The sequence below is a fragment of the Mesoplodon densirostris genome, chromosome 2, assembly GCF_025265405.1.
Source record: "Mesoplodon densirostris isolate mMesDen1 chromosome 2, mMesDen1 primary haplotype, whole genome shotgun sequence".
NCBI lineage: Eukaryota > Metazoa > Chordata > Mammalia > Artiodactyla > Ziphiidae > Mesoplodon > Mesoplodon densirostris.
In genome coordinates, this window is record NC_082662.1 from 142,760,287 (window position 1) to 142,788,265 (window position 27,979).

The 27,979-nt window shown below is 49.0% G+C and overlaps 2 protein-coding genes and 1 pseudogene across 3 annotated transcripts; 1 reads left to right on the plus strand and 2 right to left on the minus strand.

Moving 5' to 3' along the window:
* RAB7B (RAB7B, member RAS oncogene family) lies at window positions 1–27,402 on the plus strand. 2 transcript variants are annotated; one of them, XM_060088430.1, is made up of 7 exons: window positions 1–169; window positions 568–704; window positions 8,364–8,432; window positions 8,968–9,094; window positions 9,817–10,032; window positions 18,124–18,249; window positions 25,217–27,402. In XM_060088430.1, the coding sequence occupies exons 3-7, from the start codon at window positions 8,380–8,382 to the stop codon at window positions 25,295–25,297; spliced, it is 603 nt and encodes a 200-aa protein (XP_059944413.1). In that variant the 5' UTR covers window positions 1–169; window positions 568–704; window positions 8,364–8,379; the 3' UTR covers window positions 25,298–27,402. The 2 variants fall into 2 exon arrangements, with proteins under 2 accessions (XP_059944413.1, XP_059944414.1); XM_060088431.1 differs by lacking the exon at window positions 1–169 and adding an exon at window positions 179–280.
* LOC132483182 (large ribosomal subunit protein eL39-like) lies at window positions 2,890–3,046 on the minus strand (annotated as a pseudogene).
* LOC132483903 (prostaglandin-H2 D-isomerase-like) lies at window positions 21,753–22,381 on the minus strand. Its single transcript, XM_060089774.1, has 2 exons — window positions 22,334–22,381; window positions 21,753–22,112 (listed from the first exon to the last, which is right to left on the minus strand). The coding sequence occupies exons 1-2, from the start codon at window positions 22,379–22,381 to the stop codon at window positions 21,753–21,755; spliced, it is 408 nt and encodes a 135-aa protein (XP_059945757.1).
* Window positions 27,403–27,979: the final 577 nt, after the last annotated feature.

Below are 27,979 nucleotides of genomic sequence, written 5' to 3' on the forward strand. Positions count from 1 at the left end.
GACTTGCCTCCCATCTCACAAGTCTGGTTCTGTGTGTGTGTGTGTGTGTGTGTGTGTGTGTGTGTGTGTGGAGATGTGGTGTGTGTGTGCAGTATTAAAGTGAGGGCAAGGCGTGAGGACTAGAACCTCTCCCCACCGGGCTGATGGCAGGAGGGAATCTACTACACATGTGAGTCTGATAATTCAACCAACAAAAGGGCCCCTTTCCTGGGCGGCTTCCAGCAACAGAGGCAGAAGTTCCTAAAAGCAGCCAGAGGCGTTTTATGGTGCCCACAAACTGGTACGTTACCTTGCAGACCCTCTGACCCACAAGGGCCCACCCTCATGCCTCCTATGCCTCACTCCCCCCAGGACCAGAGTCCCTGTAAACTAAATTCTCAAGGGGCCCCAAATCCAGTCAGCTCGGAAGCCTGGCTTTCCCACCCTCCCACTCCCTCCACCCACACGGCTGAGGTCACCCCAGCCCAACCTCTTCTGCAACTTTCCCAAGTTTGTGCATGAGAGGGAGAGGAGGAAAACTCAGAAAGAAGTGGCTTAGCCTCAACAAACTCTTTTTTACTCCCAAAGCCTTTTTCCTCTGACCCGGCTGAGACTGCTGCTCTAAGAGGAGACCCCCGACTCAGAGGGAACCCCCGCCTGCCGTCAGAGGCTGAAAGGGACCTGGAAGCTTTTCTCGGTTCCTGTCTATTCCAGCAGCCCCAGAGGTATTTGGGTTTTGGGGTGCGGGGAGGAGTGGAGGCAAGGGAGGCTTAGAATCTGTCAGCTGCAGGGTTTAGATCCAGCCCAAAGAACACCCACGCCTGAGTACCTCCCAGGGGATGGCAGCGAGCCAAGGCAGAAAGGACTCCCTGCCCAGCCAGGGGAGTTGGGGCCCGACTCGGGTCTCTGCACGGCCGGCTGTCAGCAGCAAAGCAATGCAGCTGCCGGCACAGTCAGAGAAGGGCCAGCCAGAGACCGGAGCCCTTCAGCAGGGCTGTGTCCTGCTAGCACCCAGAGTCCCCTCGCCACTTTGACAGGGCACCTTCTGGGATGGAACCGTGTCAACCCAAGGGTCTCATCGGGGAAGGGGGAACCCCTGGAGTAGGAAAGTGTCCCTCTTGTTCTAAACTGTAAATACGCCTCTCAGCACAGCTCTGTGATTCTTGGGAAGCCAATGAACAGCGTTAGACAGGCCCGGATTTTAGTCTCAGCTTGCCACAAACTAGTTGTTCCTGACTCTGAAGTCCACTGGGCTATGATGGCATTTTTCTAACTGCAAAGTGTCCTATAGTTGCTAGCATTGTATATTAATAAAAATAATTTCTTTGGACTTACAGATCAATCCCCCACCACAGGTCACATGGACATAGTAACTTACCTATATCCTCAGACCTACATAGTACGTAGTAGCCATGCAGTACATGTGCTGGATGGATGGATAGATTGATGGACGGATGGACAGATGAATGGATGGATGGATGGACAGAAAGATGGATGGATGGATGGATGGGAATGGATGGATGGATGGATAGATGACTATTTACTGAAGACTCAGTATTCCTGGCATGGGTCAGACTCTTTGGAAGGATACTGAGAGGTGTGAGGCATTGTCCTGCCCTCTGGGCACTGACAGTCTACTTGGGGAAATAGAACTAATACCCCCAAAGAACTTAAAGAACAGGAGTGCTGAGCCTCCTGAAACCAGGGCTGTGGGTACATTTCCCGGAGAGAGCAGGTCTAAACCTGGATTTGGGTGGGTGAGGCAGACTTGTAAGCCTTCCTGAGAGGCAATAAAGACTTATGCTCCCCAATAGCCTCTTTTCAAAGGCAAACTTACTTCAAGATTGTAAATCCCATTTATGTTTTAGGGTGGATACATGTGTTATTTTCCAAAGCGTGGGAGCAGAGAGGGGAGGCAGTGACGTGGGGTAAGATGGTCTGAGGAGGGGGAGGCTTTACCTGCTTCAGAAATCTCAGCTGCCCCTGCTCACTGCCTCTCAGCCCTCCTCCCTGTCAGCAGAAATGACACCTCACCCAACACCTCTTTTAGGTGGAAGTTTGTGTCTGGGTCCCGGTTGGGTCCAGGAGGGGAGAGAGAGAAGCAAAGTGGGAAGGTAAAAGCAGCGCAGGTCCAAGAGTTCTTAGAAGACTGACTTTAAAAAGAATGTGTTGCATGGGGTGGGGCACTGGGGAGGCATCAAGTCCATCTTTCTCACTCCCTGGGCACTGAGCTACATTGAGCTTTGGCAGATGGGCAAGGCTAGGGCTTAGAAGTCCTGCCAGGCAAGATGGGGAAAAGAGTTAGCTACGTGCAGTGGAGAACAGTCCCCGGCAGACTCTGCTCTGTTCAGACCTGAGCTGGCTGAAGGGGGGCCCTGCATTGCAAACCTGCTTTTCACTGTTATTTAACAGTGGAGGGTGATGACTCAGTCTGGCCTCTAGGAGGATGCACTGGTTTAAAGTATCTGAGTCAGCTGAGTGGGAGGAAGGAGGCTTAAAAGGACAGACATTGCCAAAGCCCAGCCAAGGGCAGAGCCCAAAGGATACAAGAAGGACCATCAGCCACAGTCTGAAATCTGCATGTGGTTCCCTGGTGAGCCCATCCAGTGTCTACCCTCAAGCCACCCTCCATTGCCAGTGGCATAGTCCTGGTCACCCTCTTGCTGCTAGTTATCCTGGGACCAACGACCAGGCTGTTTTATTTTATTTTATTTTTCAAACAAAAGAGCTCACATATTTACTACTGAACCAACCTGCTAGTGCAGAAGCATAGAAACAAAGAGAAAAATCATTTTTCCCAATAGAACATGTCCTGCTGTCCAGACAGTGGCAATGTTTTCAGCTAGATATGGTAAGATGCCAGTGACCTTGATACAGCATCGATATGTGGGCCGTCTCGTGTGTGGTTCCTTACAGACCCAGCTTGGCTCTTCTCCAATATCTCCTCTTGGAGTTGTACCTGATTTTATGACCAGTTTTCACACAAATCCATTGGGAGAGTGGGACAATTCTGCTTTTGTTTCCTGGCCAGGAATTGCTTGGTCCTGAATGTCTTGTGAGAAAGCATGGCAAGGAACAGAGTCAACCACACACACCAAGGTGGTGGAGAAGGGAAGAGAGGGACAGGCTATTGTAAATAGCAGCCTCAGCAAATCCCTGCCCTTCTGGCGGGGTGTAGGGGAATCTGCATGGCAGCAGACTTTGAGGGCTCATCCAGAGGAAGGACAAGGGCAGTGGTGGGTGAAGGGGGCTCGGAGTAAAGGCTGAGGTGAGTCCTAAGAATCTGGAGAAGAAAAGACTCAAGTAAAACTCCAAGACTTTAAATCTCAGGAGGGCTGGCATGTAGCAGAGGAACTAAGCATTCTTTCTGTGGCTTCCAGGAGAAATCCACCCCTAGTGGAGGCAAGTTCTGTGGGGCAATTCTGGCCACCTTTCCATGAATATGGTGCACGTGGCTCAAGCACTGGGTGGGAGGTTGGACTAGATGAACTTTGGGGTCCTTCTGTAGTGAACTGGAGAATGATCCACACTGGTAGCTTGAAATCAGCCACGGTGGGAGTATTTACACCACAGAAAGTGGCAGGCACTACAAATCAGGTATCTGCCCCCCACCGTGTTTAACCGTTTAACCAGGTCTTTCCAATTTGCTCTAAGAACATGACACATGCCACACTGCAGAATCAGCCACAGCCATGAGTGATGTCTATTTTACCCACAAGGGAACAGACTCACCAAGGTTAAGAAACTCTCCCAAGGTCACAAATATATGGAGGTGGGATGAAAACTCTGACTGCAAAAACCATGATCACTCCAGAGTCCCAGGAGGCCTCTCTCTCCTGCCCCAGACACAAAAGTGACTTGTCCTGTCAGGAAGTCACACTCAGATGACTTTGGGCTGCCATCCTTCCACCTGCTCTTTATAAAGAAATGTTGTCTTTATTTTATATATATATATATATATATATATATATATATATATATATATATATATATATATATATATATTTTAGACGTAGTGAGGAATTCCAGGAATTTAAGCCAGGAAACTGGACTTCATGCCACATACACCGAAAAGTCCTCACCAGGCTTTTAAATTTTTTTTAATTTTTTAAATATTTATTTATTCATTTTTGGCTATGTTGGGTCTTCGTTGCTGTGCACGGGCTTTCTCCAGTTGCGGCGAGCAGGGTTTACTCTTCATTGCGGTGCGCGGGCTTCTCATTGCAGTGACCTCTCTTGTTGTGGAGCACGGGCTCTAGGCGTGTGGGCTTCAGTACTTGTGGCTCATGGGCTTAGTTGCTCCACGGCATGTGGGATCTTCCCGGACCAGGAATCAAACCCGTGTCCCCTGCATTGGCAGGCGGACTCTTAACCAGTGCGCCACCAAGGAAGCCCTATTTGATATTTTTAATTACAATAACAACTTAGACTTGTGTAACAAATTTTAACACAAGACGTATATAAAATAAAACAATAGCTCCTTGCCTCTAATCTACCTTTCCCCACCTCCTATTAATCAGTTAGTATGTATCTATCCATAGCTTTCTATGTATTGCAGGACAAGCATACATATAATATTAAACGTATAGTCACACACATAGGGTTGTTGTTTTTATACAATTGGGATCATATTATACAAAGTGTTCAGTGATTTTTTTTTCACTTAAATTGTCATATTTTTCCACTTCATTACTTCACTCATTTAAAAACTGCCTAGTATTTCAGAGTATGTATGGATCATAATTTATGCCAAGGGTCTTTTATTGATGGACATTTAGGTTACAATGTTCTTCAGCAATTATCTTTGTAAAAATGTATGTTTGAGCATATGTGTATTTCTGTTGGATAGTCTCCTAGAATTAGAACCTAGGGTATATGCATATTAAATTTTGATACTGTCAAACTGCCCTCCAAAAAAGACAGTGCCAATTCATAGTCTATCAGCAGTAAACAAGAGTTTTCCGCCACCCACTTGTCAACACTAAATATTATCATCAATCTTTTTAATTTTTGCCACTCTGGTGGGTAAAAAAGTGGTATTTTTAAACTTTGCATGTCCTTAAAAATCAGTAAGTTTAAGTGTCTCCCAAAGCTTACTACTTATCATTTATAAGATCTCTACTGGTTACTTATGCGTATTCTTTGCCCGCTTTTATGTTCTGTGTTGTCTTTGATTGTCTGTAGAGTGCTTTACACATAGTGGATATTGGTCCTCTGTTATACGGCGTACACTTTCCACCGACCCCGCCCTCAACCCCAGCTTTCCCTTCATACGCACACCAGCTCTGCTGCACCACGTCAAACCCAAACCATCCAGCCCCCCAGACTCTCCGACAGGGGCACCAAGTGGCAGGGTGTGTGATCCTCATTCTAGTTTCACAGAAGGCAGTAAGTAGGACCTAGCAGCTAAGAGTGTGATCTCTGGAGTCAGGCCTGTATTCAAGTCCCAGTTCTGCCACTTACAGACCGTGCTTTTAGAGATGAACTACATACTTAACGTCTCTAAACACCTGTTTCTTCAGTGGTAAAACAGAGATAAGAGTAGTATCAATCCCACAAGATATTTCTGTGTGCTAAAGTTTCTTGAGCCCTTAATTTGTGCCATAAATGCATTATAATAATGTACTATGTGTGTTAAATGTAGTATAATAATGTATTCATTTATTAAGCTCCCGATGATATGTTTATTTGCATATTCGCAAAGTACTCTACAGCACCACCAGGTGAGTAAACCTTAGCTTATAGTGTGAGCGTTGACAACTCCGCATGGCAACGTGTGAATCTGCTCCCCTCTGCCTCAGGATGCTCTTTTGACCCCTGTGGTCAGTCCACACACGACAGCTCCTGTTCAGCAGCCCATTCCCTTGGCTTCCACTGTGGCTCTTATCACTTTGGCTGCCTTTCTCTTCATCCCCTACAGCTCTACCAGGGTTTTGTTGTGGTTCACCAAAACTGAGCCCAGTGCCCTAGATCCTGTGCACACAGACTCTACAGTTCAAACTCAGGACGTCAGGGGGCAACATGGCACGGAGCAGCCTTCTCTGGCCTTTGATTCACACATTAGCTCATCCACATACTACCTGTGGGGCCTTAGATGAGTCATGAGTGACTTGGCTTCTTTGAGCCCCCGTTATACTCATCTCATAGCTCATGATTTCCTAAGCCCTACAGAGCAGCCCCTGCAGGTCTCAGCCAATGCTGGTTCCCTTCCCACTTCCCCTGCCTCCCTTTTGTTCTGACTCCCTTTCCAGGGCACTCTATTGGCTTTTGGGGCTAAGTTAGCGGGTTGTACCAAAGCCTTTAGGAAAGAGCTCACCCTTGCTCCCCTTCCCGAGTGGTAACTGATGCTTAGAGACACATGCCTTTCAGAAGCTTCTGAGTCACTTCTCCCTTGGCTGGTTTTCTTGTGGGAGGTGACACCCATTACAAAATACCAGCCCGATAATACTTTGAATTCTCTTCCTCTGCCTGTCTGAAGCGTGGGAAATGTTTGACGAATGAATAAATGAATGACAGAATCCTTGGTCTGTATTCATGACCCATCTTTTTTTTTTTTTTTTTTCATGACCCATCTTAATCTTGCTTCCTTTCTGGGCTTTTCTCTCTCCATACTCTTCACCTCACCCTTCCCTGAAGCAAACCATCCACCTTCTTCACTCCCCTGTTCCCAGAGCTTTGATATTTCATTTCCTCCTTGGAAATATCACCCCCAACTACATGTGTCATTTCCTCAGGGCTCAGTTGGATTGGCAGCTTCTCCCCCAGCCCTGCATTCTCACAGCAGTTTCTTGGGGCCTCTGTCGGGGCACTTTACATTTTCTCTCTGCTGTAATCACTCACCCCTTTCCTTTCTCCCCTGATGACTCCCTGGAGTGGGCTCCTATTTGCTTTGTCTTTTGCCCTGGGCAAGGCTCTCATGGCCCAGTGAGTTACACTCCAGTAGATAAAGCATTTTTCAACCAGAAGGGGCCTTGGGTCTTTGGGGCCCAGATGGCTCATCCTCTAGTTGGAAAGCCAAGACTCAAAGAGGGGAAGTAACTGGCCCAAGGTCACACAGTGGCAAAGTGAGAACTAGAACCAAAACCTCAGGACATCCAATTGAGAGCTTTTTCCCAGTACCAGGCAAGTTCAAGATGGCCAACTTTTGCTACCTCAACCAGGCAGAGTCAGATCAAGGTTAACTCAATACATCTACTGCATCCAAGGTCGGAAGACCCAGGAGTTGGGAATAGTATATATGTGTGTGCACGTAAGGGTAGAATCAAAGAGCCAGTTAAGCATAATTCCCCGAGACAGTTTTGCTTTATCTTGTTAATAATCACAATATATATACATATATAATTTATATGTATAAAACATACATACAAGTATTTTTCTCTTATAGGAACAATATATGTTTGACATGTTTGTTGTTAAAAAAAATTGGAACATACTAAAAAGTATAGAGAACAAAATTAAAATCATAGTTTCCTACCACCCAGAATTCACCACTTATGTTTTTTATATATTTCTTTCTAGATCTTTTTCCATGCAAGTAGGAATTCATTTCAATACTTGGCGGGGGGGCAGTATGGTATGTACAGTTTAGTGTCTTCTGTTTTTCATTTAGATCCTATGGCATAAGCATTTTCCCACGTTATTATAATATGCTCACACACTCCATTTTAATGACTGCTTAATAGTTCATCATGTGCCATGATTTTTTTAACCACTTCTTTATTGTTGGATGTTTATAAATGACGCTGGGAAAGAACATTCTTGAACAAGAGTCTTTGCCTGCGTTTCAGATTATTTTTTTAGGACAAATTCCTAGAAGTGGAGGGCAGGGACATTTTTAAGGCTCTCAATACTTGCTGCCAAGCAGCTTTCCAGAAACATGTACCAGTCACACCCCCACCAGCTGCATTAAAGAAGAGCCTTTTGATTCTGCCAATGTAGCAACACCTCGGGCTGAAGGAAGGCAACTCTTGCATCCAAAGCCTCTCAGCAGTCCTAACAATGGACCCCTTGTCCCACCCCCATCTCCTCTTCCCGCACCGCCCTCCATCCCTGGCTCCAGGCTTGGAACAGAGGCTGTCTGTGAGGCCTCTGTTCAGTCCAGTCCAGCCTTGGTGCTCCGAGGGGTTGATAGAGCTGAAAGGTAAGAGGTGTGCCTGTCCTACAGGGCAGGGCCACCATCCTTCCAGCCTCAGGGAGACCCCCAGGGGAAGTGAGGAGGTGGGTGTGTAAGGGTTGCTGAGTCATCCACCTCTTTTGGAGAACAACCCCATCCGAGCCCAGGGCAGAGTTCTGCACATGATGAGGGGAAAGTAGAGACCAGCTCCAGTGACAATGGCCACAGGGTTACTCTGGCCAGCATGTAGATGACTTCTGTTTCCCTACAGGCTCTGAAGCCCCTCCATGAATCCTCGAAAGAAGGTGGACCTCAAGCTCATCATCATCGGAGCCCTGGGGTAAGCCAAGTTCAGCTGGGGGTCTAGGGGTTGAGAAGAAGCTCCTCCCCAAGAACAGTGAGACGTCCTGTATGTGCTCCCGCATTGCATGGGTCCCTTTCTGATTCAGAGTGGCACCAGGGAGGGCATTCCACCTCAGGGAAGGGAGCTGAGATAGGAGAAAGAGACTGGGAGTCAGGCTACCTGGTTTCTGACCCCGGCTCTGCAGTTAACTCTGCAGTAACTAGGTATGTGAATTAGGCAAGCCATTTAGCATCTCTCTGCCCTCCTACCTCCTGCCCCATACAGGAAAGACCTGACCCTTTTGCTGTGAGGCACTCATCTCTCTGCAACTTCTCCGCTCACTTTGGTCCCTGCTTCTAGTGTCCATTTCCTAGTATTAGCAAGCTACTCAAACTGCAAATGTTAGAAATTCAAAATCTCAAAGAGAGACGGTGGTGAGAGGGTCATGGTAAGATGTTGAGAAAGGTATGGATATGTGTGTGTGTGTGTGTGTTTGTAGTGTGTCCACATGTGTCTGGGTTTTTTTCCTTAGTGTTGGAAAGACTTCCCTTCTCCACCGATTCGTGCACAAGACATTTTACGAGGACTATCAGACCACACTGGGAGCCAGCATCCTCTCCAAGATTATCATACTCGATGACACAACTTTGAAGCTACAGGTGAGCCGCCTTCTCATTCTCTCTTCTACATACACACCTGAATATCACCCCACATTCCCTGGACGGCCACTCACACAGCAATGTGCACCAGGAGCTAGAAGAGTCTAGAGCATAGATCAGCAAACTTTAATTCATGGGCCAAATCTGGTCCACCATCTGCTTTTGAAAATAAAGTTTTATTGGAACACAGCCCTGCCCATTTGTTTACTCACGGTATTATGGCTGTTTTCACAGTACAACAGCAGAATTGAGTAGTGGCAACAGATGGTGTATATTCTGCAAAGCCTACGTTATTTACTTTATGTCCCTTTACAGAAAAATTTACTGATCCCTGATCTAGAAGGAAGAGCACTAATCCAGAATTAAGAGGCCCCACTCTAAGGCTCAGGTTCCCTGGAAAAATTGCCAAGTGGACTTGGGCAAGTCACTCCCAAGGTCCAAATCTATCAGGTGGAAGAACAATGCCTGTCCTGATGCCCCAGGTGGAAAATGAGAACTCAGATGTGAAAGTACTCTTGGGATGTTAAATATTAGTGCAGAGATTCTGTAGTGTACATGGGTGACAGGGTGTGTGATGCCCATGTGTGAAAGGACCTCGTGCACCTGTGCCAGGGCTATCTGCCCCCTACCCAGAAAAGGAAGTTTTGACATGATGTGACCTGGTTGGGCATACCTTCAGCCACTCATCACAGCCCCATGGAGCCTCTGTTCTTCCCCTCCAGATCTGGGACACAGGAGGACAGGAGCGATTCCGCTCCATGGTGTCTACATTCTACAAAGGCTCTGATGGCTGCATCCTGGCTTTTGATGTCACTGACCTGGAGACCTTTGAAGCCCTGGAAACCTGGAGGGGTGATGTTCTGGCCAAAACCATTCCAATGGAGCAGTCCTACCCCATGGTGGTGCTGGGGAACAAGATCGATCTGGCAGACCGGCAGGTACCGCTGACTCATTCATTCATTCATTCACCAAACATGTGAGGGCTGGCTATATGCCAGGCACTGAGTTAAGTCCCACACATACAGAATTGAATCAGGCATAGTCCTTACCTTAAGAATATCACAGTCTAGTAATGGATGCAGATAATTTAAAGACAATTATGATACAATAAGATAAATCATAAGCAATCATAGGGATATACCTTGGATATTTGGGGACCATAATGAAAGGGCATCTATCTACTCAAGCCCAGAGTATAGAAAGGGCTTCCTATAAGGAAGTGGGTTCCAGGCTGAAGAAACAGCAAGAACAAAGGTAAGAAATAGCATGATATGAGCAGAGAACCAAAGGCGATTTTGTCTAGAGACAGGGAATGGCAGAATGAAGGCATCAGAAGTAGGCAGGTGGGATTTGAATTAACCTGTAGAACAGTATTTCTACCCAGGGTCAGATAGGGGGTCTGCAGTTATGAATTCTTGAAACTACAAATTTTCTGGGAAAGTAGTAATACAGTATTTATTTCTTATTAGCTGAAGCATATTCTATATCATCTGGCCAACCACTTGACAAATGATCTGCTTGCTCCATGACTGCAGTGACCACACGTATGTAGGTGTTTACCACTGCAGTGGCATTGAGTAGAGCTCTGTTCATCGTTGCCTACTAATGAGAAAAGAATAAAAGTAGACAATTTATAAAAGATGCTCTTGTGCCAAACAAAGCCCAAAGGACACCAGAAAGAGCGTCTGATCAAGTTGTCTTAGTGTTTCAAATAGAGGAAATAAATGGGGTTCATATTTGAACCACATTTTCACAAGTGTTCAAATGGAGAAAAGTGATAGGAGAACTGAGGCATCATTTGGAATGATGGATGGGTGGGTGGATGAATGGATGGTAGTGCTTCCAACTAAGCTATTACCACCATAAAGAAGAGCCTCTTGTTCAGAGAGAGAGGTGAGTTTGGTTCTGACATGCTGAGTTGGAGGAGCTTGGAGAACAACTAATTGGAGATGACCAGTAGGCTTTAGAACACATAAGAATGAAACTTCAAAGGAGAAGTCTGTGCTGGAAATAGAAATCTAGAAGTCATCAATTATATGGTAACTTCAGGTTGCAAATTTAGTGTCAATTCTCTAATTACAAATATCCAATCTCATATAAGAATCAAAGTCCTAAGTTCATTCACAGCCAAAGGGCCTCTCTTCTTCCCACTGGGGCCAGCTGCAAGTGAGAACACTGTGGTCTAGGAGGGGCATCTCATTACCAACTTTATGTGTCCACACTTCCTCCCCTTCTCAGGATAATTTTGGTTTCAGACCCCATCAGGAAAGAAGCAAAAAGAGGGATAAGAGGTCAGGAGAAGCAAAAAAATCCTTATTTGACTGGTACTGTCTTAAGATAGTTTGTGCTCTCCAGGCCCAACAGGTATTTCAAGCTGTCTCTTGGTGGATTACTCCTTTGGGTCCTAAGAAGCCTCCACTGGGAACATTTAACTGTACCTCCCCTGACAAGGGTCTTGCATATTCTTCCTCAACTCCTAATTTAGGAGCTTAAGAGCCATCCTCCACTCCATGGGGTCCCCTCCTCCTGCAGACACTCTTCCTGATAGGGTTTACAACAGCTCCAGGCTGGCTAGCTCTCTGTGGAGCCCGCCTCTCTTTCATAAGGCACACCCATGCATTCTGGCTCCATTGTAGGGCCAAGGGTAATTCGTTCTTAGTGCAGTCTGTCCTCTCTCTGCCCTGTTGCCTTTTGCCTTAAATCCCTCAGATGCAATCAGATACCAATCCACTGTAGCCACCAAACTCCAGGGGTCATATGTTAACCTTTCCAAGTGGCCTCCTTGAAGCCTCTTTTGGCCAGAGGTGAGGCCTTACATGGTCTCCCTCTTGGGAGGGCTGTCCCCCCAACACAACTCTCCCCCCACAAAAAAAAATCCTTTCTAACCCTCCTTTTCAATCCTTTTATTCCATGCCGGGGGTGTTAGAGTCGTCTAGCAGATTCTTGGTCATGAACCTCTGGAAATGTGCACGGTCCCAGGGGTGGTCTATCTCCTAACCAACTTGATACCTGGCATCAATCACACTGTAGTGTCTCTGCCAAAACTTCCATTTCACATCTTGCTTCATGTACCTGCAAGTCGTGGGGTGGGCAGTCGAGGGAGTTCAAGACTGAGAGTCCGACGTTTCCTCAGTGAAATAAGAGGCACCATCTTCTGTTGAGAGAGAGGAGGAAGGGAGCCCAGGAGGAGTCTCAAGAATCATAGTGAAGCTGTACCAGTTACTCTGCAGAGAAACGGGTGAAGGATCTAGTCAAGGACAAAGACCAGAACTGATGGGTGACACCAAGGGCTCAGGGAGACCAGGAGCTTGAAGTGGAGTCTATGTTGTGTTTTTCTTCAACAGTGGTACATGGGGTAAAAGCCAGGGACCTGATGATGGAAGGTTTTTCCAGACAAGAGTAGCTGAAGAACAGACCTGCCAGGGCACTCACTGAGAACCCATGAAGGAAAAAGGAGAGACAAGGAGAGGCTGAAGAACCAGGAGGCTGTCAGAGGTTGAGGAACAGGACAGAAGGAGGGAGGGGAAAGGAGACCAGACAATGGAGGTCCTGGGTCTGGGCCTGGGAAGGAAAGGCTGAGTGGAGAGAAGGTGAAGACAGCTACAGGGGAAGGAAGTGTGAGGCTCTCGTGAGCACTGGGGGCTGCATGCAGAGGAAGCTTCACGAGATTGCAAGTGTTCAGTGAACCAGGGGGTACCTGGCAGGATGGGAGGCATAGGTGATGACTCAGAGGGGTAGAGGGGGTCCATTCCCAGCTGCAGGGGGATGAGCTTTGTTCTGCAGAGAGAGGAAGAATAAGAGTTTGAAAGAAGCAGCAAAGACCCAGGCAAGCCCAAGCAGGTCTCTGGGGTCTGTACTGAGTAGGGTGTGGAAATAACCCGCACTGGAGCGGGTGACAAGGGAAGGGCTTGAAGGGAGGCAGAGCAGGAGGCACAGAGGTAAGGAAGTGCTCGCAGCCATGAAGTGAGCACAGGGAAGTGGAGAGGAGGAACTGGAAGTGGGGAGAGCAGAGGGACTTCAATCCAGACACCCAGGATCGTGGAGCCAGAGACGAGGCTGGGAAGCGGCTGCCCTCACAAGGCACAGACCCAGCAGGGGATGCTGCCAGTCACCGAGAGGCACATCCTGGGCTTGGAGATCTAGGCTGGAGACGGTCCCCGCTTGCACAGGGTTGAGTGGATAAGAGCTGAGGGCCACTGGAAGGGGCACCTTCTCTGGGCTCAAATTCATGCTCAAATTCGTGTGTGTCCTCAGTCAGTTCCAGCTTCTTTGTGAAATAAAGACCAGACTCAGATTTCATGAGGTTGTTTGAGGATTATAGGCAATGATGCCCATAAAGCACATGGCAATCTTAATACATGGAAGTGACTGTTACCCTCCTTAATTTAATATCTCCAAGGTGTGGGCTGGGAAGATAGGGAAGCTCTTCCTACTTAACAAAAAGAAAATGAATATTTAAAACATATATGCTAGATGTGGGATGATGAAAAAGCTGTGGAAATGAACAGTGGTGATGGTTACACAAAGATGTGAATGTACTAATGCCACTGAACTGTACACTTAAATATAGTTAAAATGGTAAATTTTATGTTTATGTATATTTTACCACAATCAATCAATCAATCAATCAATACCTCAGATAATTTTAAAGAAATTACTGACTTAGATTTTTCTTAAAACCCCTACTCCTCCTACACAAGGTAAAAGTGAAAAAAAATTAGTTTATTAGAAAGAACACTTCTGCTAGCATCTATGCTACAAGGAATTTATTCACTAGGATGTGAATTCTTTGCTGTACTCTCAGACAGTTTCTGACTTACTACTGATCCATAACATTGGGATTATGTTTTCTTTGTTATTTTTGATTGGTTTAAGATGTATCGACACACTAATCTTAACACACACAATTGATCATTTTAAATGCAAGTGAGGTATGGGGATATATGTATATGTATAGCTGATTCACTTTGTTATAAAGCAGAAACTAACACACCATTGTAAAGCATTATACTCCAATAAAGATGTTAGAAAAAAAAAGAAAAAGAAAAAAATAATAAATAAATGCATATTAGGGAATTCCCTGGGGGTCCAGTTGTTAGTACTCCGCGCTTCCACTGCAGGGGACACAGGTTCGATCCCTGGTTGGGAAACTAAGATCTCACATGCTATACGGTGCGGCCAAAGGCAAACAAACAAACAAATTAATTAATTAAATGCATATGAGATGGAAAAGCATCATAAATAAAAGTCTGCAAAGTGGACTAATTTTGTCAAACATTTGACCTCTAATGAACAAGCCAAATTGTAACAGGGAAAGTAAAATGTTAATAGTATATTGTCGGGACTTCCCTGGTGGTGCAGTGGTTAAGAATCCACCTGCCAATGCAGGGGACACGGGTTTGAGCCCTGGTCTGGAAAGATCCCACATGCCATGGAACAACTAAGCCTGTGCACCGCAACTACCGAGCCTGCGTGCTAGAGCCTGCAAGCCACAACTACTGAGCCCACGTGCCACAACTACTGAAGCCCTCACGCCTAGAGCCCGTGCTCCGCAACAAGAGAAGCAACCACAATGAGAAGCCCACGCACCGCAACGAAGAGTAGCCCCTGCTCACCTCAGCTAGAGAAAGCCCGTGCACAGCAACAAAGACCCAAAACAGCCAAAAATAAATTAATTTAAAAAAAATAGTATATTGTCAGCCAAAACAAAATCAATGGAAGTAACACTTTCAAAATTTTCATACTTCCCATGTCCCCACGGCTGACACCCTGAGTTTATTTCCACAGTCAGAGCCTAAATTATAAATAGCTGTTATTTTATAAATAAAAGAAGACAAGACGATTTTAAAAATCATGAAGCTGTAACTAGAATTGGAAGGGAAAAGTGCTGGGTGGGTCATTTTCTTCCCAGGGCAACATTCTGAGGTTGAGTGGGAGAGGTGAGGGGATATAAAAGGAATGTTAATTTGCAACACAATCTCAACTGATATTCTAGAGTGTGTATTTAATCAATCCATAAAAACCAGAGAGAGAATGATCGGGGAGAAGTGAGAGAAAATGTCTGTCATAACCGGACTCTGGGCAGGCCCAGTCACTGTCAGTGGTAGAGAAGGGACAGAGAGATCATCGGGCTGTAGGTGTGGGCTTGTCTTCCTAGCTTTGTCTCTGGGTGACCTTGGGCACCAGTCTGGGCTTCAGCTTCTCATGCCATAGCATATGAAGAATCTCCCTGCCTCTTGGAGAAGCAGAGACACTTGACTTCATTGCAATTTACTTCCATTTTTACTGCAACTCCTGAGCACCAACGATGTGCCCAGAAAAATGCTCATTAACTGGTGGCGGTAGGATATAAAGAAGGGGGAGCAATAAGAAGGGTAAGTCCAGTCCTTGCCCTAAAATCTTTTTCTTTTAACTTTTTTTTCTTTTCTTTCTTTCTTTCTTTCTTTTTGGCTGCATTGGGTCTTCATTGCTGCGTGTGGGCTTTCTCTAGTTGTGGCGAGCAGGGGTTACTCTTCGTTGTGGTGCGCGGGCTTCTCATTGCCATGTCTTCTCTTGTTGCGGAGCACGAGCTCTAGGCACACTGGCTTCAGTAGTTGTGGCGCACGGGCTTAGTTGCTCCACAGCATGTGAGATCTTCCTGGACCAGGGCTCGAACCCATGTCCCCTGCATTGGCAGGTGGATTCTTAACCACTGCGCCACCAAGGAAGCCCACCCTAAGGTCTTTTAAAGAACTTTAAAAGATGCAAAACCTTTGGGATTCCAAAGATGCCATCAAGGTATTATTATAACATGTTAATTTCTAATGATTATTTGTTTGTGTGTTACTAGTGAGGACAGTAATAATCAGCAACTTGGCCATCCTTGATTCTTCATCCAAATAGTTCAGGATTTCCCCCAATCTGTGAGGCTTCTTGGTTGCTCACCAGATCAAGGACATCTATGCTCCACAGAACAGAGCAGTCGTGGCCTGTTCGGGGGCTCCTCGCCCCAAAAGGCAGGAGGACCTTAGAGATCAGAGGCCAAGACCAGGGCCTGGACTCTCTCCCTGCTCTGCTCAAGTGCAGCAGCTCCAGGGAGACTGAGAGTGGGGGGCCAGAGGTGTCATCCGGGCTCCCCAAAGGGCAGGCTGCTTAGCTGACCCCAGTTTCTACCCTGCAGTCTTAGGAAGCGAGCCTCACAATACCAGAACAATGCCACTGGACAACAGAGGCTTTGTGAAAGAGAGCCATGAGGCCCTGGGCCCTGCTGCCAGTCCTGAGGCCAGGACAGCAAGGGCCAAAGAGACAGAGGACGGTGATGGTTCCTTTAATCCCAGTAAGCTAGACTTTCCAGAGCCTGCAGGAGACAGTGTGACAAGGAACAGTCTCAGATCTCCCCCTGGCTTCCCTGGGTTCCAGGAAAGGGGCAGAATGATTCTTTCTCCATGAGAAAAACCTTGGCTCCCTTAAAGTGAAATAATGGTTATAAAGTATCAGGCACAGCAAATATCAATATATGGTCATTCCCTCTTGCCCAAAATAATTGATTAGACTAAACTCAGTTGAACCAATTGTCTTTGGAAGTAACCCACAGAGCTGCCAGAGCATTCTCCAATCTAACATCCTCAAACTGTGATTGGTGTTTGCATTTGGGTAGAGCCGTATTCTTTCAGCCTGTACTGAGTGGTTCATGGTGCCAGGCCAAGAGCTAAAAGTCCTGACCCTGAGTTCAAGAAACCTGCAGTCCAGTGGGAGAGACAGACCAGCAGCACAATTCTTGCGCAGTGCCCTGAAGAGGGCAGCGCAGATGCCATGGGAGCACTGAGCTGTGGCTGCATCCAAATTCTGCCTTTCTTAGCTGTGTGATCTGAGGCAAGCTCCTGAACCTCTCTGAGGCTCAGTGTTCTTATCTATAAAGTGAAGCTAAAAAGACCCATTTCACAAGGTTGTTAGAGGATTAAGTGAGTTAATATGATCAGATGTCTAACCTAGTATCTGGCCCAGAGTGGGAGCTTATCAACTGTTCCAAAGATTCTACCCTGAGGAAGAAGGGTTAACAAGGACCTGAGTCTCTGCCCAGCAGCGTGGGCCTGGTCAGCCAGCTCAGGAGAAGGAAGTCCTCCCTCCCTGGCTAGTGTCTGTTATGTCCACCTCCCTTTGAAGGGACTGAGGAAGGAGTCAATGGCAGGAAGAAGCTCCTAGTGTAGGCCTTAAGAAGATGGCATAGTGCAGAGGGTTCTAATTCTTCCAAGCCTGTGTTCAAACCCTGCTCAGCCCCACACACTCCAGTCCTCGGTCTCCTCATGTGTAAAATGGAGCTAAAAATAGCCACTTCATTGGCTTATGTTAAAAAATAACACGTGGGGCTTCCCTGGTGATGCAGTGGTTAAGAATCTGCCTGCCAATGCAGGGGACACGGGTTCGAGCCCTGGTCCAGGAAGATCCCACATGCCGCGGAGCAACTAAGCCCATGCACCACAACTACTGAGCCCGCGAGCCGCAACTACTGAAGCCCATGTGCCTAGAGCCCGCGCTCCGCAACGAGAGAAGCCACCGCAGTGAGAAGCCCACACACCGCAACGAAGAGCAGCCCCCATTCACTGCAACTAGAGAAAAGCCTGCGCACAGCAACGAAGACCCAACGCAGCCAAAAATAAATAAATAAATAAATTATTAATTTTAAAAATAATAATAACACCTGTAAACTTACAGACACATGGAAGGTTCTCAATAAGTGAGAGTGGTGGGGCTTCCCTGGTGGCGCGGTCGTTGGGGGTCCGCCTGCCGATGCAGAGGACGCGGGTTCGTGCCCCGGTCCGGGAGGATCCCACATGCCGCGGAGCGGCTGGGCCCGTGAGCCATGGCCGCTGAGCCTGCGTGGCCGGAGCCTGTGCTCCGCAACGGGAGAGGCCACAACAGTGAGAGGCCCGTGCAAAAAAAAAAAAAAAAAAAAAGAGAGTGGTGGTGGGGAAGGTGCGGCTGTGATGATGGTGATAATCATGGTGGGGATGGGGACACAGGAACAGTGATCATTTCTTCCCCTCACGCAGGTGCCACAGGAGGTAGCCCAAGACTGGTGTAAAGAGAAGGATATTCCCTATTTTGAAGTCAGTGCCAAGAATGACATCAATGTGGTACAAGCCTTCGAGATGCTGGCCAGTCGGGCTCTGTCAAGGGTGAGTGGCACCTGCCAACTGCCCCCTAGGATGAGGGAACTCAGGAGCGTCCAGATAAGTATATATTGGGAGGGACGTGTGTGGGACAGGATTGCTCATCACCTTAATTAATCAGTTGTTGAATGGGCTCAACAGTACTCCAATTCTGGAACCACAGAATACCAGGGGCATAAAGTTTCCTTAGAATCCATCAGCAGTGGTCCCTCAATCCAGCTGATTATCATTTGTGGAGTTTCTAAAAACTACAGTTCTATACCTCACCCCTGGAGACTCTAATTTAGTAAGAGTTTGAGAAGTAATGCTCTAGTTCAGTCCTCACTGATGGGAGAGAAGCCCCAGGTGCCAAGTATTGGTCCAAGTGGAATAATGAAGCCTGTGGGAGTTGCTGACATCCTCCAATCAAAATGATGGATAGATGTAGACCACTTGGTGTAGTCTCTCAACAAGCATGTGTTGAGTATGTCACGTGTGTCAGGTCCCGTCCAGGGCTCCGGGGTCCCATGCTCTCGTAAGGGAGACAGATCGGCACAGGAGTGGCTGCAGTGCAGGCACCGTATGGTGGGCAAGGACTGGTGATGGGGCCCCAGAGGAGGGACACACAGCCCACACTGCAGGGGAGAGAAGGGGGAGAGAGAAGAGGAGGATCAGGGAAGGTCCCCTGGAAGTATTAGCAGGGTTTTAATGCCATTCTCATATAGAGTTCAGAAACTCTGAAGAGGGTCCGTGAGAGATTTGCACAGGGAGGGGCTCAGCATGTTTCATTATTCTGCCATATGCAATCAAGGTGGGCTTCTTAGAAATGGGGAGAAGGTCATCACGGCAGTGATTCTGAATTGAGGAAAGGAGCGAATGAGGATGGGCAGTCGGGGGGGCTCCCCTCTGTGGAAGGACCTGCTGTCACTGGTCTGCCTGGCCCTGCCCTGTGGGTTGTCCACAATGGAGAGGGACAGCAGCCACCCCTAGCAGCCGCCCAGGGAGAGGGCTCGAGCTTGCCACCCACACACCCCATTGCCTTAATCTCAGAGTTTGCCCCCATGTGCTATTATTAATGCTTCCCCTCCTGGCCCCCAGCCCTCACTGTGTCATGTTAAAAGGAAGAAGAGGGGTGGCTCTCTCTAGCACATGGTCAAGAAGTGCTGCTCTATCACACAGCCGGTAATACAGATGTGCCTGCTCATGCCATTCCCTGGAAGGTGAGGGATTTGACCTGTTTGACTCATAGGGTGGTACATGATCACTGATCCTCCACAGACACAGTGCAGTGATCGCCAAGTGCTTAGTCACAGGGAAGCTCCATCATCAGCCCACAGCCAGTGTCTGTGTGTAGTTAGCATCTGTCCTTTCTGGACAAGGAGTGTCCTTCATTCTTGAAACTATGTCCTTCCTGCTGTGTCACTTTTATGACACAGTGATGTTAGTGGATGGTAGTTTGTCTGCTTGTTTTTCTTTTCCATTGTCCTTACTTGGCAAAAAAATGGATTGGCGACCCCATGTCAGTCCCTCACAAGGATGGGGGAAATTTACTGATGAGAAGTGTGGCGGTCACGGGTGTGATACCTGCAGTCAGACTGACCTAGGTTTGATCCCGCCCTCATGGTTTCAAGTGGACCCCTGGGCAAGACATATGACTTCTCTGAGCCTCAATTTCCTCATAAGATGGAAATAATTCCATCCCATAAACATTCTTGAGTTGTCAGGCTAGGGTTGGACATGTGGACCTCAGTGGCCCCACGGTCAGGCAAAGGAGTAAGGCATCCAAAATAGGAGGTCATGCAGAGAGAACAGGCTTGTGGTTGCCAAGAGGGAGGGGGGGAGGGGAGGGAAGGATTGGGAGTTTGGGGTTAGCAGATGCAAACTAGTATATATAGAATGGAGAAACACCAAGGTCCTATTGTATGGCACAGGGAACTATATTCAATATCCTGTAATAGGCTATCATGGAAAAGACAAAAAATATAGATTCACAAAATAAAAAAGAAAACAGATAGACTGTCATGGAGTGAGGTAAGTGCCATGGGCTGGGGCAGGGAGGGGATATGACCAAGGCATCGAGGTGACTCAGAGGTGCTGGTGGTGAGGGCGGGCAAGGATGCTTGCCCAGAGAGGTGACGTGTGAGTTGGAGGTTGAAAGGTCATATGCAGTTTGCGTGGGGGACATGGTAGACCGTTGAAGTCACGAGCAAGAGCCGCAGAAGGGCGGAGAGAAGGGCGTGGCAGAGGCCACAGGGCTCACGTGAGGGACCACTGAGGGCTCCGTCTGTAAGAGGAAGAACCGTGGCATGGAGGGAAGTGGGGCCGCTGGGCCGAGGTGAGCAGTGGGGCTCTCAAGGCCAACAGCACCAGACCCTGAAGGCCTGGTGAGCCCCAACCAGACCTTGGACTTCATGCTGTAGGTCCAGGACCTCTAGACCCGCTGCCAGACTCCCAGGGCACACAGGGGCCCAGTACGGACCTGGAGGCCAGCAGGGCGCATCCTCCAGCAAGGTCTCTAGTATTCAGAAATCTGGAAGGGAAACATTTCACCCAAAAATAAACATAATTACTAGAGCACAGAATGTAAAAACTCACATGGATTTTTAAGGTGAAACTGGAGTTTCCAAATCTATACTTTAAAATCAAACAGGAGTTTTCAAGGACATTTCCTACAAGTACCTCTCCCCTCCTTCCCAGGGAGGTCATGTGCTCATTCACACCAGCCCAGAGTATTTGGAGAGGAAGACGTGAGAGGTGCTGCTAGAATAAGGGAGGAGCCTCAGCCTGGGGTGGGAAGAGCTGGGCTCTGAAGCCGGGTGGGTCTGGCTTATTTCCCGGCTCTACCTCTTACTCACTGTGTCGCTGACAAGTCATACAGCCTCCCCTAAGCCATCACTTCCTTCCCTTTAAAGTACAAGTAATAGTATCTTCCTCGTGGGGTTGTTGCCAGGGCTAAATACAATAATATGGGAGCACAGAGAAGGCATTAAATAAAAGGTAGCTATTTTTAAATGAAAGCTATGGCTAAGGGCTTTCAACAGGGAAGTTTCATGATGCAGAGAGGATGGGCTTGATGGGTGATTCAGAAGGTCCAGGCATGAGAGGATGAAGATGGCAAGGACGGGGTAGATTAAAGAGACTTTGGAGGGAGAACCATCAGGGGTTGATGATGATCAAATGTAGGAGAGAAGGAATCAGGAGCTGTTGAGGTTGATACCGAGGTTTCTAGCTTGGCAAACGGAGAGATGATTGATTAGTGATGCTATAGACCAAGATAGAAAAGAGAGGGGAAAACAAAAGCGTCACAAGAGGAGGAGGCAATGGAGCACATGGCATTTGGGGTGGGTTTTCTTTTTTGGTTTTTTTTTTTTGGTTTTTTTTTCTTGCTTCCGGAGTTTATTCTCAGAGCTGGGATAAAGCCCGAGGGGGCAGGGCCAGTGGCGCAGGAGCCGGGGCTGGGGTCTTGGGGGTGTTGAAGAAGGAAAAGACTGAGCAGGGCAGCATGACCAGGTCCTGAGGGCTGGGGTCACCTACGTGTGCTCCTCCATGCACTTGTCAGTCTGTGGCAGGAAGACAATGCCATCCTCTGTGAAGCCCTGGGCCTTGGTGAAGGTGGCGAATTTCTCCTTGATCTCAGCTTTGGGGGCCTGGGTGTGGCTGTAGAGCTTGGCCATGCAAAAATCCTGGCCCGGTCCTTGGAAGCTCTCGGTGTAGAGCAGGGCATAGGCCTCGTAGTCGGTCTCCACCACTGACACCTCGTGGTTGCTGCTCCAGTCTGGACTGGTATAGCTGTAGCAGCCTGGGGGGCCTGCAGGACGCAGCAGCAGAGTCCGGGTCTCACACTGGTCTTTCCTTGAGGTTCCCCAAATGTCTGAGCTCTGCAGTGAGCTCTGGATGGAAAAGGCAGCTTACAGGCAGAGCGCCAGAAGAGGTACTCGGTTTACATTTTCAAGGGAGAGAAGGTAGCTAGTTACTTTAGTTCCCCAACCTGGCCACTTTCAAGGATTAGGGTATTTAGTTATTCCAAAAGATGACTAAGAATGCCCTCATAATCAAAGAAGGGACACCCACCTGCTTTGGGGGATTTGGGATGAAGGGATTTTGCTCTTACCAAGTTGGCGATACCATCCCTGCTGGGGCCCGGCATGAGCTGCAGCATGGAGGCCTGGTTCCTTTTGGATTAATTAGAGAAAGACAAACTTGCCACATCCGGGAGGGAAGCAGGCTGACAGGCAGGTAAGCTTAGTGAAGTTATAGGACTTTTATGAGGTCCTCAGGAGGTAGGATCTAAAGTCAGGGCTATGAGGTGACCAGGCTTGGAGGGACAGACTCCCACAGTCACATCCCCACTGAAATGATGCATTAGGATACTATGGTGTTACTTAGACATGCACATACTTGCTAGGACGACTGAGGTCTGGAGAAAAGAATTACACAGGAAATCTAATTATGGACTGCCAGGGACTTGGAAGGTTTGCAGGAAACCTGAGGAGAGAGATGATGCCATTATCGAGTGAAATGATGTCATAAATGGGAGGAGCTCAGGGCTGACTTGGACCTGGGGAGGATGTGACTATTATTGGGTGAAGAGAGCTGGCGTGAAGACCTCAGGCTTTGCCGGTGTAATGGACGAGGGCGTTTCTCACACCTTCAAAGGCAGCATTGTTTGTTCCTCGAATAAAGTGCAAAGTGAAGGAGGGCGTTTCTCACACCTTCAAAGGCAGCACTGTTTGTTCCTCGAATAAACTGCAAAGCAGCTCAGAAAGCCCTCAGCTTAGACTCTCCCTCCCAAAGGCTGGCATCCAGGACAAGGCACAGGTTCTGTTCACGATCCCAGCTGGGCCTTCTGTGGACGTGAGGGTGAGGCACACTCAGGGGTGATGAATCAACAGGCCCTGCCCCCTGGGTCCAAAAGACCCAGCTAGGAAAGTTCCTGATCCCAGGCAAGGTCTCTTTGATGTTTATGGTGAGAGGGGGACCAAGAACGTACAAAAATAAGAGAATCTTTTCAAAAGCCTGTCTTTCTGGGAGAAGTGGATCAGTCAGCTTAGAAAGGGACTTAAACAGTAATGTTCTACTCCTCCTCGTCTCTCCCTGTGAGGCTCAGAGTGTCAGGAATTTTTTTTTTTTTTTTGCGGTACGCAGGCCTCTCACTGTTGTGGCCTCTCCCGGTGCGGAGCACAGGCTCCGGACGCGCAGGCTCAGCGGCCATGGCTCACGGGCCCAGCTGCTCCGCGGCATGTGGGATCTTCCCGGACCGGGGCACGAGCCCGTGTCCCCTGCATCGGCAGGCAGACTCTCAACCACTGCGCCAGCAGGGAAGCCCAGAAGTGTCAGGATTTTAACTATAATCAGCTCAGTGGAGTGAGTGGGCCCTGCAGATGGGGCCAGCTGGAGGACTGGATGGTGTCTCGGGCGGTGCAGCCCTGAGCCCGCACAGCAGACCTGGGCAGTGCTGGGGGAAGGAGCCTCAGGCACCTCAGGGGAGGACTCTGCTCTTTCAGGGTGAGGGGCTGGGGAAGGCCTGTGGTGCGCTGGGCCAGCTCTGCCAGCAGTGGGCTAGGATCCTCCCCAGCGGAGGGGAAGATGGAACTGGGGTGTGGAGACATCCCCAGAGGGACAGGCTTTCATTGGGAGACACTGTCCCCCACTCCCCAACACTAATCTTTCCTAATGAAAAAAAAAAATATATATATATATAACAAATAAAATTCTAATAGCTCCAAAGAGTTTGCTGAGGTCTACTCAAGGCCCATCAGGCCCATAAGGGTAGCTGGTGCTCTGTTGGCCTGGACACCCTACCAGGGAGCGGGTGAGAAATGGGGGCTCTTCAAGAAGCAAACAGTGGGAAGAAGGGCTGCGTCCCAGGCCCGGTGCCCTGAGCTCTGTGCTGTCAGGCTAACCTACTGCTTGCTGTCTGGCGGTGGCAGCGAGTGACAGGGCATCAGGGGACCTTCTCGTGTCTTGGGGGGCGACCATCATGAGGGTGCCACAGGCAGGTCTGACACAGCCTCCTGGGGTCCAGAGTCACCGGCACTAAGTGTTTGGTTGACATTCACCAGCTGGCCACCAGAGCCGGAGCCCAGGAACCATGAAGGAGAAAAAAATCAGCGAAGGCACAACCGCTCTTCTGGAAATTGTCCCCTCAGAGGGGCATTTGAGACAGACAGCCCCACACGGGGGCTCTGTCCAGCTCAGGTCCACACCAGTGTGTCCACTTACCCACTCACCCTCACACACACACACCACCGGCTGCGGGGAGAACATGAATGCTGGGAGCTCGGAGACTGGGGGGATGTTTGGCCAAGGAAAGAGATGTGATCCCTCGAAGAAGAGACCCTTCGGTGTGTAGACCCCATCTCCTTGAGGAAGGACGCCCTCACCCTTGAACCAAGGTGGGCGGGTCATAGGTGAGGAGTGGCCAGCTGGGTGGGGAGAGGCTTGTTAGACTAAGAAGAGGCTTTCTCTGGACCTCGTTGGGACAGGAGACTTTGGGAGGGTGGGCAAAGAAGCAAAAAGCCCCAGTAGAAACATTGGGTCTATTTTAGGGAGGGATCCCTGGACATGGGAAGTTCAGAGGATGGTGGGAGATTGAGAGGTGGGCACGGTGAGAGAAGGTTGGGGTGTGGGGACATTTGCAGGGAGAGATTTCCTGCAGAAATGAGGAGTGGGCCGTCATCATCTCTGCCTGAGGGCAAACGTCACCTCAGTTGTCCCCTCTGGAGAATAGCAAGTTACAAGACCTGGTTGGAGGTCAGGAGACCTGGGCCTCTAACGCAGCCACCCACCTGCTCTGGGTTCCTGGGAAGGAGCTGGAGGAGGAGGTGAGGAAGGAGGGGGCGGGGAAGACTTCCTCCCCCACTGGGCCTCAGTTTCCCAGCTGCACAAGGTGGGGGAGCAGAAAGCCCGACCACCATCGGTCATTAAGAAATAGAGGGCAGGTGGAGCTCTGCCTGCCAGGACGCGAACGCTGACTCCTCTTTTCCTTCTCCAGTATCGAAGCGTCTTGGAGAATTACCTCACAGACTCCATCAAGCTCTCACCAGAAGGCCAGTCCAAGAGCAGTTGCTGCTGACCTTGCCTCTCTGCACACCCAGGGACAGAGCAGACTCCGTCTCTGCACACCCAGGGCCAGAGCACGCGCAGGGCCTGGTCATCCTGGGCCCCCACCAGCCCCACTGCCTGCCCAAGCTCAGATGGCAGTCCAGGCTCTGCGGCCAGATCCCTGAACCCCTCTCATCTGCGCTGGACCCAGAACCAGAGGGCGGCCCTGACTCAGGCTGAGTATAGAGAGGCCGGGGCTGGGCCCCTGAGCCTGGATGAAACTCAGGATGTCACAGCCAAACCCCAGAGGAGTCACGATTCCCTCGTGGACTCCAGCTTTCTTGCCACACGCCCTTCCCAGCCACACCCCTGCTCCAGAACGCACATCTCTGCAGACAGGCCGCTCTCTCTGGAGTCCTGTTATATTCTCCTGTGGACTGGCCTTCCTCAGCCCATCCACCACACCCCCCAAGAGCCACAGCACAGCTTTGGACAAAGGTGCAGCTCAGGCTCCCTCGTAACCGGGGCCAGGGAGTGAGGATCTACCTCAACCCCTGGCAACAGCTGTTCAGGCCTGGGATACCCCCTGTTTGTCCCCTCCAGAATGCAGGACTGAGGAAGCGCAGGAAAAACCCACCGGGGACTGGTGTATTTCTCCCTGCTGGTGCTCAGGCAACTCCCGTAACTCTCTTTGCGCTTCAGCTTATTCATCTGTCAAATGGGAGTCGCATGTGCCCTGCCCATGTCAGTGTGGTTTTGAAGACCAGAACCTCTGCTTGAATCTCAGTTGCTCTTGTTGAGATACATTTACTATTCTTTCAACAAGTATTTTTGAGTATCTACTATGTACGATGCATCGAGGTCCAGTGACAAATGTAACCAGCCTTGCTCTCCTGGATCCGACATTCTGGCGAGGGAGAGAGGCAGTAAGCACAGAATTTAAACAGGTATTTTCAAATAGCAGGTGAGTGCTTGAACAGAGTGAAACAAGGTAATGGGACAGAGAGGGACAGGGGGTGGGGTTGGGCGCTGTTTCAGACAAAGTAGTCCATGAAGGCTTCCCTGGGGAGGTGACATTGGCTCAAAGGCTAGAGAATGAGGAAGGGGCCGCCACCTGAACTGGACAAAGAACATTCTGAGGAGAGGTTTCAGCAAGGGCCAAGGCCCCAGGTCGAGGACAAACTTGTGTTCCAGGAACAGTGAAAAGATGAATTTACCTGAGGACTCAAAGCTGCTGTCCCAGAGAAAAGCAAAGGGGACCCCGCCCCCTGGATGACTCCTTGAGTCTCTGTCAACTGGCCACCAGAGGGCAGCAGTGCTCCTTTCCTTCCAGCAGAGCAGAAAGCGGAAGCTCCACGGGCCCATGAAGAACTGCAGTTTTCCTGTGCAGATGCTCAAAGCTCGTTCTCGGGCTCTGGGCATTTTCAACCGTTCGAGATTTGTGGGGCAGGAAAAATCCCAGTTTCTTAAGCCTACAGAGAGATGAGCAAAAACTGCAGCATCGGTGATTCAGGCAAGAAATCTGCATCAGTGACAAATACTAGAAAAGGGGCCTGGAAAGCTCATGGAGTCTCTGTCCCTGCAGTCTCTACAGCCATACTCTTCTTTTTCTTCTGGCGATAAACAACACAGATAGAGCCCAACCTGAAGGGAATAGGCAAGATGATCCCCCAGGGTCTCCTATGACCACATCCATGCCCACCACAGAAGTCTCCTGTCTACACAGAAGTATTCTTCCCTGAGCTCCCAGCAGAGCTGGGGATGTTAGCCTATGACTTCCAAGTGTCATCTGACACTGAAGATATGCCCAGAGGCAGGGGGAAAGGGGAGGTGGGAGTCAGTAAGAGAGTCTGGGGAACCCCCTTCTCCCCACCCAGCTGTGAAGTAAGAATTGATTGTCCTGGGCAGCGGCATGGACCTGACATAGGAGCAGGTGGCCTGGAGCATAGCTTTGTCTGTGTCCTTCATGGGGGTGGCACCCTGCACGTCACACAGGCTCTCCTGGGAGTCGGTTGGACTGTGGATTGGACGTGTGGTGCGTGGGTGTGTGTGCAGCAGCTCGTGCACCGCAATGGACGTAGGGACCATTCTAAATGTGCACAACAAATAATAAGTGTGTTTTTCTTTGTTTTAATCTTTTGTGGTATTTAGTATTTAAAGTTTTTTTTTCAATATCCCCATAGTTCAAAATTCAAACGATAATAAAAGGGAAGACAGAGACAACAAAAAGTAAAATAGGAGCAGTGATATAATTGGCAGGGCCCAAAATGAAAATGCCCCACCCCTTGTCCAAAAATCATGAAGAGTTCCAAGACGGTGACACTGGATCGTTAAACCAAGCGTGGGGTCCTTCTGAGCACAGGTGGCACACACCCAGGAAACTGCGCCTGAGTAAGCACTATGTTTTCAGTGCCTTCCAGAATGACAGAGCCCTGGCCAGGCCCACCTGGGCCGCTTGGAGATAAAAGGTTCTGTCTTTGCAAAAGCCACATGGAGATTCAACACCAGCCCAAACCACGCATTTTGAACCTTCCCCAGAGTCAGGAGCCAGGACCGAATGTTCACATGGGGATGGAGAGTGGCGAGCCGAGGCCCACAGCATCCCTCCTATCAAGACTAGGGGACATGCTAGTGACCAATCTCCAGGGCAAATGGAACTGAGCCAAAACACTGTGGGCCGCTCCACACCCCCTCCCCCACTCCTGAGTCTGAG